This window comes from Muscardinus avellanarius (assembly GCF_963383645.1).
Source record: "Muscardinus avellanarius genome assembly, chromosome: 1".
NCBI lineage: Eukaryota > Metazoa > Chordata > Mammalia > Rodentia > Gliridae > Muscardinus > Muscardinus avellanarius.
Window position 1 is genome coordinate 235112010 of NC_137786.1, and position 14635 is coordinate 235126644.

The 14635-nt window shown below is 60.3% G+C and overlaps 1 protein-coding gene across 1 annotated transcript; it reads right to left on the reverse strand.

The window, feature by feature from the left end:
• Positions 1-4649: 4649 nt before the first annotated feature.
• Positions 4650-9138, reverse strand: MRGPRF (MAS related GPR family member F; the record flags this gene model as incomplete). Its single annotated transcript, XM_080693250.1, has 2 exons — positions 4650-5633; positions 9091-9138. 2 exons carry the CDS (start codon positions 9136-9138, stop codon positions 4650-4652), a joined length of 1032 nt encoding a protein of 343 aa, XP_080549376.1.
• Between the last annotated feature and the right edge of the window lie 5497 nt (positions 9139-14635).

Genomic DNA, 14635 nt, shown 5'->3' on the forward strand with positions numbered 1-14635 from the left:
ACTCTGGACCCCCTAAATTTGGCGTAGTTTATCCCTTGCACTATCTGGAAGAGTGTGCGTCTCTTCCGGCTTATGTGTTGATGTCGGTACTGACGATTAACCCCAGGGCTGCTCTAGCTCTGAACCCCAACCCCAACCATTTTTACTTTATTTATTTTGCAGTACTGGGTGGGGATGGAACCCAGGGGCATTCTACCTCTGAGCTACACCCCAGGCCTATTTTTTTTTTGGGGGGCGGGTCTGGGGATGGAACCCAGGGGCATTCAACCTCCGAGCTACACCCTCTGCCCTATTTTTTATTCTTTATTTTGAAACAGGATCTAATTTGTGGAGGGCCTCACTAAGTAGCTGAGGCTGTCCGTGAACCGCGATCCTCTGGTCTCAGCCTCCCGAATGCTGGGATTACAAGCGTGCGCCACCACGCCCCACTTATTTTATTTGCAAAACCGGGGGTGGAACCCGGGGCATTCTACCTCCGAGCTATACCCCCAGCCTTATTTTTTATTCTTTATTTGAAACTAGGTTGCAGAGGGCCTCACCAAGCAGCTGAAGCTGGCCATGAACCTGCGATCTTCCTGTCTCAGCCTCTCAATCCTCTCAAGTGCTAGGATGACAATTGTGCACTATATTTTTATATTTATTTTGAATAATATTATTATTTTGAATAATTTATTTTGACTAAGTTGCTGAGGCTGGCCTTGAACCCGTGACCCTCCTGCCTCAGTCTACCAAATACTGGGATTACAGGCATGTGCCACCACGCCCGGCTTCTTCTTCGTGTAGCGGTACTGGGTGTCAGGCGTGAGCCGGCACGGAGCGCTGCCCTCTTCCCCGCCCCCTTCACGGCCGCTAGGAGCCGGGCTCGCCCGAGCAGAGCAGCCTGGCGGTCCTTAATAGGACTCGCAGGGCCCACTCTGGAATCTCAGCTGTGTTTGTCACTGAGAAAAGCCTTGTTCCACTTTTAGGACAGAAAATCTGTGACCCGGGGGACCCTGGCTCCCTGCCTTTACCAAACACCCAAAGAAGGCGGAGAAGGTAGCAGGAACCCCGCCCGCAGCTGGGGGGCGCTGCAGCCCCCGCTCTGCCAGCCCACTTCCCCAGTTACTACCAAGAGGTACTTAGTAGTTAAGTACCAAGGAGGGGGGAGGGCAGGGGGCGGTCAGTGCACTTTGGCCTTGGTGCTTTCTTACCACCGAGGGTGAGGGGGTCTGGGGGGGCCCAGGGACTCCTCCCAGGCTGGGGGTGCAGGGGAAGAGCCTCCAAGCCTCACCCTGGCGCTCATCCCTGCTCCACCCCCATGCAGAGCAGGGATCTCTCCAGAAAGGTCAGCCCAGCCCATCCTGACCTCCCGGCCCTGCTCCCGGGGCCCCCGCTCCTGGGGCCCCCGCCCCTGGGCTCGGAGCCGCTGCAGCTGGACCCAGACAGGCAGGCTGCTTCTTCGAGGGGGCAGCCCCTGAAGGGGCTCAGGGCTGGAGGCTTGGGATGGGGGCTCTTAAGAAAGGGAGGCTTTCCCAGGAACTGGGGTTGGCTGGGTCTTGGGGGAGCAGAGGGCCCCTCAGCTGCCTTCAGGCCTGGGAGACATTTCTGGGAGTCAGGTGCCCCAGCCGGTGGGAATGCTCCCTCAGGACAGGGTCCCTTCACCTGCACAGCGTCCACACCGCCCACCTGCCAGGCAGGGCCCCTCCGCACCTGACACCGTGTCTCTGGGGAGGCGGGATGATGGGCAGGACTCATCCAGATGCTGGGCGGGGGGGGGGCACACAGCACCCTCACTGCCTGCAGTTCCTGGAGGCACCACCTCTGCACAGCCACACAAGGGCCCCTTTTCCTGCAGAACAGAGGGGGGCCAGCTGGGACTGGCAAAAAAGAGGAGTGTGGCTGGGCGTGGTGGCGCATGCCTGCAATCCCAGGACTCGGGAGGCTGAGACAGGAGGATCGCAGGTTCAAGGCCAGCCTCAGCAATGTAGCAAGGCTCTTCGTAACCCAAGGAGACCCTCTTTTGAAACAAAAAAATAAAATAAAATGAGGCTGGGGGTGCAGTTTGGAGGTAGAATTTGCTTGAGTTCCAGCCCCAGTACCACCAAAAAATAAAGAATAAAAATTAAAAAATAAGGAGAAGCCGGGCACGGTGGTGCACTCTTGTAATCCCAGCATTTGGGAGGCTAAGAGAGGAGGATCATAGTTCGAGGACAGTCTCAGCTACTTAGCGAGGATCTTTGCAACTCTGAGACCCTGTTTCAAAATAAAGAATAAAAAATAGGGCTGGGGGCGTAGCTTGGGGGCAGAATGTCCCTGGGTTCCATCTTCAGTACTGAAAAAAAAAAAAAATGGGAGGAGGACTGAGAGTCCATGGCCAGCAGTGGTCAGGCGTTCTGGCTGGGTGGGCCATGTGGACTTGGGGGTCAGTCCCCTAAGGGCTGGGGCTGCAGCTCCCGTCCTCCATAGAAGGGCAGAGCAGGCTCCGCTGTGTGCGCGGCATGCCAGGCGCCGGGCAGGTGGGCATACTGCGCTCCTCATCCCCTCCCCATCATCAGGAGGAGGGCCAGATCCATCGGTCCTGTTTCCTGACTGGCCAGCAGCACCTCTTCCCTGGCCTCTATCCTTGGGGCCTCGGAGGAAGCAAGCTTCCCCGGAGTTTCCCCCAAGGAGCTGGAGTCCCAGGCCAGACACCAGGCGCCCGGGCCGTTCCTCTGCATGGGTGAGCAGAGGTGGGAGCGGCAGGATCCCTGGGCCCGGCCGAGCTGCGCCCTGCAAGGACTCCCAGCCCACTGATGGTGCGCAGGGAGGGGTCCAGACACGCGGGTCCTGCTCCAGGGGTCAGGACAGGGTGGGGCAGCAAAAAGAGGATATCCAACTGGGTGCAGGGGCACACACCTGTGATCCCAGGACTTGGGAGGCTGAGACAGGAGGATTGCAGGTTCAAAGCCAGCCTCAGGAACTTAGCCGGACCCTTGGCAACTTAGTGAGACCCTGTTGAAAAATAAAAAATAAGCTGGGCATGGTGGCACATGCTTATAATCCCAGCATTTGGGAGGCTGAGACCGGAGGATCATGGTTCATAGACAGCTTCAGCTACTTAGTGAGGCCCTTTGTAACTCAGTGAGACCCTGTTTCAAAATAAAGAATAGAAGCCGGGTGTGGTGGCGCCCGCTCGTAATCCCAGCGTTCAGGAGGCTGGGACAGGAGGATCGCAGTTCGAAGCCAGTCTCAGTTACTTAGTGAGGCCCTTTGCAACTCAGTGAGACCCAGTTTCAAAATAAAGAATAAAAAATAGGGCTGGAGGTGTCCGCTCAGAGGTAGAATGCCCCTGGGTTCCATCCCTGGTACCTTAAAAAAAAAAAAAAAAAAAGAAGAATAGAAACTAGGGCTGAGGGTGTAGCTTAGAGGTAGAATTCCTCTGGGTTCCATCTGCAGTGCTGCAAAAAAAAAAAAAAATATATATATATGGCTGGGGTGGGCTCAGGGGTAGAACACTTTTGGGTTTAATCCCCTGTACTAAAGGTATAAAAAAAAAGAAGGAGAAAAGATAAAAGGAGGAGCCCTCATGAGAACCTCGCGCTCCGTCTGGGGAGGCCTGAGCCACCAATACAGGGTGCACAGGGCAAGTTGATTTCTCCGGTGTCGAGGCCTGCGTGGGTAACCGAGAGGGTTAGCCGAGGACGGCCCAGCGGCCATCGCACCCGTGGCAGGGAGGGCGGCGGGCATGCCGCAGGTGTGGGCAGGGCAGGGGGAGATGTTCTGGGCAGACAGAGACCACAGGGCGCGCACCCGAAGCCTGCCTCGCTGCAAGGTATAAAATGTTTATTGATATACACCTCATTGACTTTTATAAAACTCCCTTTGGCCGCACGGACCGCTGTGCCGGTGGACGGGAACCACAGGGCAGTCCCCGGGGGCCGGGGCAGAGTGACGCAGAGTCCACCTCCACGTGGGTGCTGGAGCCCAGGGCCTCAGTCCAGAGGCCGCCTGTGTGGGCCGCGGTGGCCTGGAGGACCCCTGTGGTCAGGAGGCCGCCCAGGCTGGCCCGGCGCAGGGCCGGAAAGGGCAGCCAGCTCCCCAGACGGCAGGGAATCGGCAGGGAATCCCTCCTGTGCCCCGTGGCCTGGGGCCCGACGGTCCCCTGTTCAATCCACCAGATGAATCGCCAAGGGGTGGAGAGGGGTGCTGATTGCAGGAAGACTCGGTGAGAAGACAGATGAAGGAAGCCTCTGCCCGGGTAGCACCATTTCCTCAGGCCCACTCGGCTTTTGCTTGAGAGAAGAGAACCCCAGAACCATCTCCTCCTGGAGGGGCGAAGCCGCTGGGCCACGGTCCAGGAGGCTGCCCCGAGGGCAGGAGGCGGACAGGGCTGGGTGGCCACCTCTTCTCCTTTGCCAACCATTGGGCCAGAGGAGGGACCCCACCCTGCTGGGGGTGACTTTGGCCTAACGGGTCAACGTGGCGGGCCTGGGGTGCATTACAGGCGTCTGCGCGGGCTCGTGGTCACCCCGGAGCCTCTAGCCCAGGAAAGAGGAGGCCGGAGGGCTAGAGGACAGGTCTTTCCCCTTCCGCGTGGGCACGGAGGCAGCCGCCGCATCCCTGTCCCCTGGCAAAGCGTCTCCGGAGGCCATGTCCAGTCCCGTCCCCGGCCTCCCCCGGGCGCCGGCCTCTCAGGAGGCGTTCCCCGGGGGACGCTGCATCTCCATGGTGACCGTGTTGGGCGTGGTCCCTGTGCCCTCCCCCGGCTCGGCGCCGTCCCGCAGGGCCCGCTGGAAGACGACTCTGAGGGGCTCCCACAGCCGCTGGGACTTGTCCCTCCCCGCCAGGAAGTAGACGACGGGCTTGGCGCCGCTGTTGACACAGATGCACAGGTCGGTGACGTACTCCGGGAAGGGGGCCGGGATCTGGAAGACCCAGAAGAGGAACCAGTCGATGCCCAGGTAGATGGAGGACACCAGGAAGACGGAGACCACGGCCAGGATGACGTGGTTGAGCTTGGCGGAGCGCTGGCGCCGCCGGACCCGGCATTCCACGTGCAAGATGAGGGCCAGGCAGGGCAGCACCATGAGCGGGCAGAGGAAGAGGAAGAGGATGATGCCCAGGGCGATGTCCATGTGCTTGCAGGAAGCCCCGGAGGCCTCGCGGTCCAGGAACACGCAGAAGTAGCTGTGGACGCAGGTGATCAGGAGCGCCAGAAGCCATAGCAGGGCGCACACCAGGGCCGACAGGCGCTTGGGCCGCTGCCGCCAGTACCAGGCTGGGAAGATGGCTGACGCGCAGCGCTCCGTGCTGATGGCTGGCAGGAGGCTCACGCCGGCGAAGAACGAGCAGAGCCCCACGACCCGACACACGCTGCGCACGTAGTCGGCGAAGGTGCCCAGAAAGCCCCCCGTGTTCAGCAGGGAGAACACGGCCTTGCTGAAGAGGTAGGCGCCGTCGGCGCCGGCCAGGTGCAGGAAATAGATGGAGAAGGGGGTCCTCTTGATGGAGAAGCCGAAAAACCAGAGGACCAGCCCGTTGCCCGCCAGGCCGCACAGGCAGAGAAGCAGGAAGATGTAGTTCATGACGGCCGGCGGCGGCATCGTGGCGATCTGCTCGATGGTCAGGAAGCCTCGGCTGTAGAGCTCGGGGGCCTCGCTCAGGCCGGGACACATCTGTGCAGGTGCAGAAGGGAGGCGCCTGCTGAGGCCGGCGGCCCCGCCCGGCAGCCCTGCACCTGCGGCCCCACCTGCCGGCCCCCGTTAGATGCTGGGGGCTGAGACCTGGCCGCAGGGGAGCTGACCCCGGAGCAGCGGACTGGCTACAACCAGAGCAGAAAAACAGCCAGACCCCGCCTGAGGCTCGGTTTCCCCGGCTCGGGCTGGGAACCGAGAATGGCGTGTGTCCCGGCGGGCCCCACACCAGCCAGCCCGCCACCCCGTCTCGGCACTCTGGGCTGCCAGCCCGTCAGATCAGACTCTCCAAGAATGTCCATGTCACACAAGGTGAGGACAAACTGAGTGTGCTTCTGGACTGAAGGAGACCAGAGGGCGTGATAATAAACACACAGCCGTGATCCTGTACTAGGGTCGAAAGGATGCGACAGAGCCAGCTATTAGCATCACTGGGGGATGGGAAAATGGATGGATAATAGCACGGCGTCAACCTCAGTGTGTGTGTGTGTGTGTGTGTGTGTGTGTGTGTGTGTGTGTGTTTCTGGGATTGAGGGGTGGTGCTTTGCCGTTGAGCCATACTTTCAGCTTTTCTAAATTATTTTTTATTTCTTTTTCCGGAGCATTAAACCCAAGGGCATTCTACCTCTAAGCTATACCCCCAGCCTTATTTTTTTATTCTTTATTTTGAAACAGGGTTTTACTAAGTTGCAGAAGGCCTCACAAAGTAGCCAAGACTGGCCTTGAACCTGTAATCCTCCTGTCTCAGCCACCCAAGTACTGGGATCACAAGTATGTGCCATTGTACCCGCCTTTATTTTTTTATTTTTTTTTATTTTAGAGGGTCTGGGGATGGAACCTAGTGGCATTCGACCTCCGAGCTACACCTCCTGCCCTATTTTTTTATTCTTTATTTTGAAACCGGGTCTCACTGAGTTGCAGAGGGCCTCAGTAAGTCGCTGAGGCTGTCCGTGAACCGCGATCCTCCAGTCTCAGCCTTCCGAATGCTGGGATGACAAGCGTGCCCACCTTTATTTTTTATTTAGAAGCAGTCTCACTGGCCTTGAACCCACAATCCTCCTATCTCAGCCTCCCATGTACTGGGATTACAGGTATGTGCTGCCACACCTGGCTGGAAACACTTATTTCTAAGGAGATAAAAAGCATTCGTTAAAAATGCACACACACACAACAAAGTGGACCCTGTCCCTAGCTGAAGCAGGACCCTGTCCCATGGTGGGACCAGAGAGAACTGGGGGTCAGAGGTCATGCCTTGTTGGGCCAGGGCTGCCCTCTGGACCATGAGGAAGTCCACTGGGGAGGGGGACAGGCCTGGGATGGCGGCTAGGCACCAACCTGTAGGGAGCACGTGAACATTCACAGCCAGGCCGGCCTTGCGAGGGCACCCGTCCTGAGCCAGGTGGGCTGCCGGCTCTGCTCCACCCGGAGGGTGCCAGGGGGGACCTGCGGGTAACATGGCAAGTCCTCCTTCCCTCTGCCCAGAGAAATCAGAACTCCAGACTCTCGTGTGCAATACCCTGCTCTTGCAAGGTGGAACGGTTACAAACACCAACCGGAGCCGGGTGCGGCGGCGCACGCTTGTCATCCCAGCATCTGGGAGGCTGAGACCGGAGGATTGCAGTTCATGGCCAGCCTCAGCTACTTAGTGAGGCCCTCTGCAACTCGGTGAGACCCTGTTTCAAAATAAAGAATTAAAAATAGGGCTTGGGGTGCAGCTCGGAGGTAGAATGCCCCTGGGTTCCATCCCCAGTACCTCAAAAAGATAAATAAAAATAAAAACACTGAGCAGGCTGATTCTGTTCTCGGGTTGTTTGGACCTCTCGTTCCCATGACAAAGGTGTCCTGAGCCCATCCCAGCAGACGTCACTAATCCATCCCAGCAACAAACAGTAATGTTCCTGAGGAAGGATCCTTTCTGCCACCTCCCAGATGGTCCTGGAAGAGAACTGGATCCTGAGAAACGGCTCTTGGTCTCGACAACCCCTAACCAAGGGCCACGTCTCCTGGCCGGGCCCCCATCAAAAGGCTCTGCAGTGAGCAATGGGAGGCGTTGGCTGGCGTGTGTGTGGGCTCTGAAGGTCTGGACAAGCTCTTTATGGGTCCTGCTGCTTAGGCTGGCCCCCCAGATCCAACTCTTTGGGGAGGGGGAGAGCAGCGCAGCTGCTGGGGGACCTGGCCTGGGGCTGCACAGAGCCAGGGCTGAGTGTCCAGTGTCCAGAGGGCAGGAAGAAGCTGGCCATCCCCCTGGAGGGGAGGAGGCCGGTGAGTCACAGGGTGGGAGCCGCCATCCCCTCCTTGTAAAACGCCCTCTCTGGAGCTTGCTCCATCCCAGGGCGCTGTCTCTGCTCTGGGGACTTTCAGGGACACCGCTGCCCACACCCAGCACACCCAGCCGCTGCCTCCTGGCCGGCCACTTCTCCACAACGGATGCTGTGGGGAGGAGGGGAAGGGCCAAGGGCCTGGGGGCAGGGTCCCGGGGTTGCCGAGGAGGCCAGGAAACCCCAGGTGGCAACCTCAGCTCCTTGGGTGTAGAAGAGGTCGGGGTCGGTAAATTCCTGGGATCCTTCCAAGCTGAGAGTGTGCTGCCCAGATTCTGAAGGGGGTTCTAGACTTTTCAAGGCGCTCGGAAAGTAGTGCCTGGGGCAGGGAAAAGCGGAGGTGGGGGTCGGCTGGGGCGGGTGGTCAGTGCCTGGAGGTGGAGGTAAAGTAGAGACCCTGGCCAGGGCGGGCCAGAGCGGGCACGGCTCCGAGGACACCTTGGAGCAGGCACCCAGGGCTTGCTGGTGGCGCCTGGCTGCATTAAAGGGCAGAGTGCCTCCTCCCTTCCTTCCTTCCTTCCTTCCTTCCTTCCTTCCTTCCTTCCTTCCTTCCTTCTTTCCTTCCTTCCTTCCTTCCTTCCGTGGTACTGGGGATGGAGCCCAGGAGCATTCTACCTTGGAGCTACACCCCCAGCCCTATTTTTTATTCTTTATTTTTGAAACAGGGTCTCACAGAGTTGCAAAGGACCTCACTAAGTAGCTGAGGCTGTCCATGAACCGCGATCCTCCTGTCTCAGCTTCCCAAATCTGGGATTATAAGTGTGCGCCACCATGCCTGGCTCCCAGGCCTATTTTTTTTTTTTTTTTATTCTTTATTTGGAAACAGGGTCTCACTGAATTGCAGAGGGCCTCACTAAGTAGCTGAGGCTGACCTCGAATCTGTGATCCTCCTGTCTCAGCCTCCCAAGTACTGGGATTACAAGCGTGCGCCACCACGTCCAGCAGAGTACCCACTTCTGCAGAGCAGGGATAGAATGAGACGTTTGAGGCAGGGTCAGCAGGGGAAGGGACTTCGCCGCGGAAGATGTTGGGACCCGAGGGACCGGGGCGGGAGGGTGGGCCTGGGAGCGGGTGTGGGAAGGAGCTCTGGGCTGGGTGCTCAGGGCCACGGCGGCACTTGCCTTATTCCTGGTGGTGGGGTGGGCCTCCCAGGAGCAATTCCCAGCCATCTCCAGGCCTGGCCGGCCCAGGTTCCTGCTCGCAGCTCACGGGCCTGCGGGCCCACCTGGCACCTGGCAAAAGCCCAGAGAGAGGATGGGTGAGGGCAGTGGGGCCCCCCCTCCCCCCCGGCTCGGCCACCTCCCTGTCCCCTCCACCTCCAGGGGCCCCCAGCCCCTCCGGGGAGAAGGCCTCTCCTCTCTTTCTCTGGGTCTCGTTGACACCGCCTCTGGTGCTACACACGTATCTACCCGCACACTTCCTGAGCACCAGCTTTGTGTGCTGGCCTGGTGTGGGACACAGGCCTTCCCGGCCATCGTCCCCAAAAGGAAGGTGGGAGGACAGATGGTTTCTGGCTGGCGGGAGGGCTTCCTGAAGGAGGAGGCCTTTGGCTGGAGCTCTTCCCTACAGGTGCCTGGAGGGCAGGGCCCCCGTCATTAGCTCATCCGCATCTCCACCAACCCCAGCAGCGACAGTGGCAACCTGGCCTCATCACCAGCGGTGGGAGGGCTCTCATTTCCCTTAAAGAAGTGTAACTAGCCTGGGAGTGTGTGTGGGTGCGATGTCTCCCGGCCAGGGTGACATTCATAGCCGCTGGCACCTGCAGCCGGCTGGGGTGCCCTGGCTCCCCTGGGGAGGGGAGGCTGGACCCGGCCGGGGGCTGCCAATCGACTCAGGGAGGGGCCGTGCTGCAGGGGGCTGGTCTGCATGGCCTGCCTCAGAGCACTGGCCCACCCACCTGGGCCTCCTGGAGCTGACCCCGACCCCTGCAGGTAAACACCTACTGCTGCCCTCCCAACACACACAGGCTGCCTGGCCAGCCTCCCTCCCTCAAGCCTCCCACCCCCCACGTGACCCTCCCGCCAGGGGTGGGGCCATGCAGCTGCTTCTGTCATTGGCTGCAAAGGGTGTCCATCCACCAGAGTGCCCACCCTTTCTTTAACCTGGCAGCCACAGTCCTGCCCCCCCTGCAGCGGCCCCCAGCTGGGTGGCAGAGCGTGCAGTCGCGTCCTGGCCCCCCTCCCACACTGCCCTCAGGTTTCCTGCAACTATACTGACAGCCTGTGCCCTCCGGCTTCTGCTCACCAGTGCAAGAGGCCGTGTGTGTGTGTGTGTGTGTGTGTGTGTGTGTGTGTGTGTGTGTGTGTGTGTTGTAAGCCAGGTGTGAGGTGTCTCCAGCTCCAACCCCATCTTAGCAGAGATGGCCCACTGTCCGGTAGCCAGTGACAGGCCCGGGCTGCCCGTCTTCCCATGCCTGCGCCCCCAGCCCCCCGGGTTGCTCCCATTCTTCTTGGCGCCCCCCCCATGCCTCTGCCCCTAGGTCTAGGCCTCAAGCTTTGCCCTGGAGACGTCCTTACAGGGGGTCCCTCTCCCCTTCGCCCTGGGGGCTGGTGGGCATGCATTCAGGGCTCCCCCGCACCTCTCTGACGGACGTGAGCTGCGTCTCCGTACCCTGGTCCTCGTCGTCTTGCTGGCAAAGTGATTTCGCTGATGTGCAGAGAAATCTAGAAGCCAAGCGGACCCCAGATGGGCCGTATTAAAGACATGTGTGGGGCATGTGTAGGATGCGTGTGAGTCCCGGGCGGGCGCAGGGCAGGCTCTCAGGGAACCAGGATGCTGCGGCTCGGCCCCCTCCTGGGGCGCCCTGGGAGCCGGCCACCTGCGGCCACCTGGGCCTCACCGCAGGAAGCTCCTGGCCTCCTCACCCACCCTGCCTGGTCCCCTGGAGCCGCCTGGCTGGGCCTGAGGCACTGCCCCCCAGAGGGGCTGCCTGCCACTCCCGGCCCCCGCCACACACACACACACACACACACACACACACACACACACACACGGAGTCTGGGTTCCTCACTCTTGGACACTAGGTTTCTACTGACAACTGGATCCAAGACGGGACAACTGGATGCGGGGAATGAGACTCGGCGGCCTGGGCGAAGGCGGGGCACAGATTTCCTAGGCGGAGGCCTACCCCAGAGTGTCCGCCCAGGGCCCTGCGCTGTCCCCAGCGGGGCTCAGCCCCAGGGCCTGCGTGGGAGCCCAGCAACCCTCCCTGGACTGAGCTTGGGGCCGCCTGCTGGGTGTTCCCTTCCAGTCTTCCAGAAAGCTTGCTTGGGCTTGGGTGTGGAGTGGGAGGGATGGGGGAGCCCCCACGCCCCAGGAGGACTGGGTGGGAGCTGGCTGTGGAGGCAGCTTGAGGCCGGGGATGGGGCCTGCCACGCAGGAGGAATTCCGCACTGTCCCTGGGAGCCCCGCAGGAGTCCTCTGGTGCGTGACAGCCCTGCTCTGGGGTCTCAGGGTTCCCTGCTCGCAGAGGTGGGGTTCCCCGGAGCCGCCTGTCTGACCTCCCTGCCCTGATTCCCCAATCCCCTTCCCTGGTCCCTGGGCCCCAAGGAGCTAGCTACCTGCGCTGTGCGGTCCACAGAGGCCTTCCCTTCTAGCGGCTCGTCCTGGGGCTGCTGCCTCCCTCCAGCCAGCCGGCCCACTGGGGCAACGGGCCAGTCCAAGCACTTCCCCAGGCCTTGGAAAAGTCCTGGGTGGAGGATGAGCCCTCGCCTGCCTGCCTGCCTCCTGCCTGCCGGAGGAGAGGCTTTGGAAGCAGAACCCGCCCCAAACCCAATTCCAGGCCCGGCGGGAGGGGGAGGGGGGAGGAGGAGGGGCGAGCTGCGATGAGATTTCTGGATGGAATGCCCCGCTCAGGAGCCCCCCAGAGCCCCGCTGGGAGCCCAGCTCTCCGCCTGGTGACGTCACGCTGGCCCGAGCGCTGAGGCCAGCTGTTAATCCCCCTGCCTTGCGTTAGTTAGCTCCACAGGCTGTCCCGTAGAGGGAGCTCCGGGCTATCCTGCCGGTGCCTTTGGTCACCTCCCGGTGGGCGTTTTGGAGCGCGCAGGCTGGGGGTGGCGGGCGGTCCCCACCCTTCGTGGATTAAGGGGCAACTTAGAGTCGCCGGGAGCAGCAGGTGGGGGCTCCCTGGAGGGTGGTGCCGAGTGGACAGAGGGATCACGGCACCGCCCAGGTGGTGCCCCAGGCCCCCTTCCCACCCCGGATCTGCCTGGGACCCCCTGTGAGCTCAGGGAACCCGGAATTCCCTTTTCACCGGCCTTAATAGCAATCAGATGGACCAGTGGAAAATCACCGTGCTTGCTAGCGTGCTCTGAGCAGGGAAGTTGGCGGAGCCTGGTGCGTGCGCTGCGGGGTGGAGGATGAGTCAGCCTCCCCAGCGAGGGGGTCCTGGAACGCGGTAGGGGCCGGGCACGGAGCCCAAGCCTGGGCGTGGCTGGGAGGAGAGGGTGCCCGGGCCAGAGGGGCGGCCAGAGGACGGGCGTGGGGCCAACCAAGAAGGACCCTCCAGCCCCCGCCTCGGCTGACTTTCTCATGGCCCCGGGAAGCCAGAAGGAATTCCACGCTACCCCGTGCCCAGACTGGGGGAGGCGTCTCTCCGGGCATCTCACATCTCAGAAATCGCCCATCCCCTGCACCTGCCCGTGGAGGAGCCTGCTGTCCCTGCCCCGCGCGCCCCAGGGAGGGCAGGGGCGGAGACGTCGCCTGTACCGCCTGGCCGGCCCCTGAGGTCTTCAGGTGGGGGGCTCTGAGATGCGGGGACCCTCGGGCCACACCCAAGACCCAGAGAGGCCGGGCGGGCGGGCGGGCGGCGGGCAGGCGGGCGGGCAGGGTGGTGACCTCCCTCAGGGCGCCAGCTGGGGCCCAGCTGGGCTGTTTGTTTACATGTAGAGGCTGGAGGAGACCCAATCCAGGCAAGTTCCAAGTGTAATTGCGTTTGGACACTTAAAAGGAATTGTGTGCAGTGGGCAGAGGCACTGGAGTCCGCCTCCTTATTTGGTATGGAAATTGGTTTCTTCCAGAACACGACAGACAGAGGTGCTTATAAATGGGAACACGGTCCCTCGCCTGAGCGTGCAGTCCTGTGGCCGCGGCCTGGTCCTGTCCGCGTCCCGCTGGGGCTTCTGTAATCAAGTGCCGCGCCCGGGCTCCTGGACAGCAGGCACCCGTTCCCACGGTTCCGGAGCCTGGAAGGACAACAGGGTGCTGGCAGATTAGGTGCTTGGTGATTCCTGGTGCTGGCAGATTTAGTGCCTGGTGATTCCTGGCTCCCGGATGGCGCCTTCTCCAGTGGGAAGGCGCCTGGAGCCTGGGGTCCCTTTTCTAAGGACACTGATCCAGCGAATGTGATGGTACACACCTGCAATCCCAGGACTTGGGAGGCTGAGACAGGAGGTTCGCAGATTCGAGGACAGCCTCAGCAAGTAGTGAGATTCTCAGAAACCTAGTGAGACCCTGTTTCAAAATAAAAATAAAGCCGGGCGTGGTGGGCACGCTTGTCATCCCCGCGCTTGGGAGGCGGAGACAGAAGGATGGCGCAGTTTCGAAGCCAGCCACGTGCGCTGGCTTAGGAGACCCTGTTTCCAAATAAAAATGTAAAAATAGGTCTGGGAGTGTAGCCCGGAGGTAGAAGGGCTTCCAGGAACCCCAGTACCACCAAAAAAATAAATAAATAAATTAATTAAAATAAATAAATAAATAAATAAAATAAAAAATAAAAAAATAAAAATAAAATAGGACTGGATTCAATAAAGTATCTCTGGGTTCAATTCCTAGTATAACACACACACACACACACACACACACACACACATCTCATTCATGAGTGCCCCACTTCACCATCTAATCACCCCCCAGGGCTCTACCTGCTAATATCTTCACCTTGGGGGAGGGAGGACTTCAACTTATGAATTCTCCTCCTCCTCCTCCTCCTCCTCCTCCTCCTCCTCCTCCTCCTCCTCCTCCTCCTCCTTTTTGTTCTTGCACTGGGGGGGCGAACCCAGAAGCATTCTATCTCTGAGCTCCACCTCCAGCCCTATTTTATTTTTACTTTGAAACAGGTTCTCACTAAGTTTCTGAGGCTGGCCTTGAACCTGAGATCCTCCTACCTCAGCCTCCTAAGTACTGGGGTTGCAAGTGTGCACCACCATCCTGGTGGAACTCTATTCTTAGTAGTCCCCTGCCAAGGGCCTGGCAGATGGGCTCAGCGTCTGTTCTCCTCCTCCTCCCTCTCCCCAAGGGTCTAGACCCTTCTCTGCTGAGGGGTCCCTAAGGGCAGAAGTTCGGTTCTGGGTAGAGCTATCTCTGCCAGTCCTTCTGTGCCCGATGGTGCCTGGTGCTCCCTGGGCGACAGGGCTGGGAGGAACACCCAGCTCCCTAGGCCCCTCTGCAGCCAGCAAGGCGGAGAGTGCTCTGTGTGGGTCCACACACTGTGGGTATTCACTGGGTACCTGCCGGGCACTGGGCTCTGTGCCAGAGAAAGAGACAGGCCAGGTCCCCGCCCTAGGGAGCTGGTGCTGAACGAGCTGGAGACCAACCTGAGTCACAGGCAGCACCTGCCGAGGTGCACCGGAGCTAAGGAAGGTGCCAGGCCACTCGGACCACAGGGGCATGGATGGGCAGCGGTGGGACGGGGAGGGCTGGGGACTTATCACTCTCTACCCTTTTTTT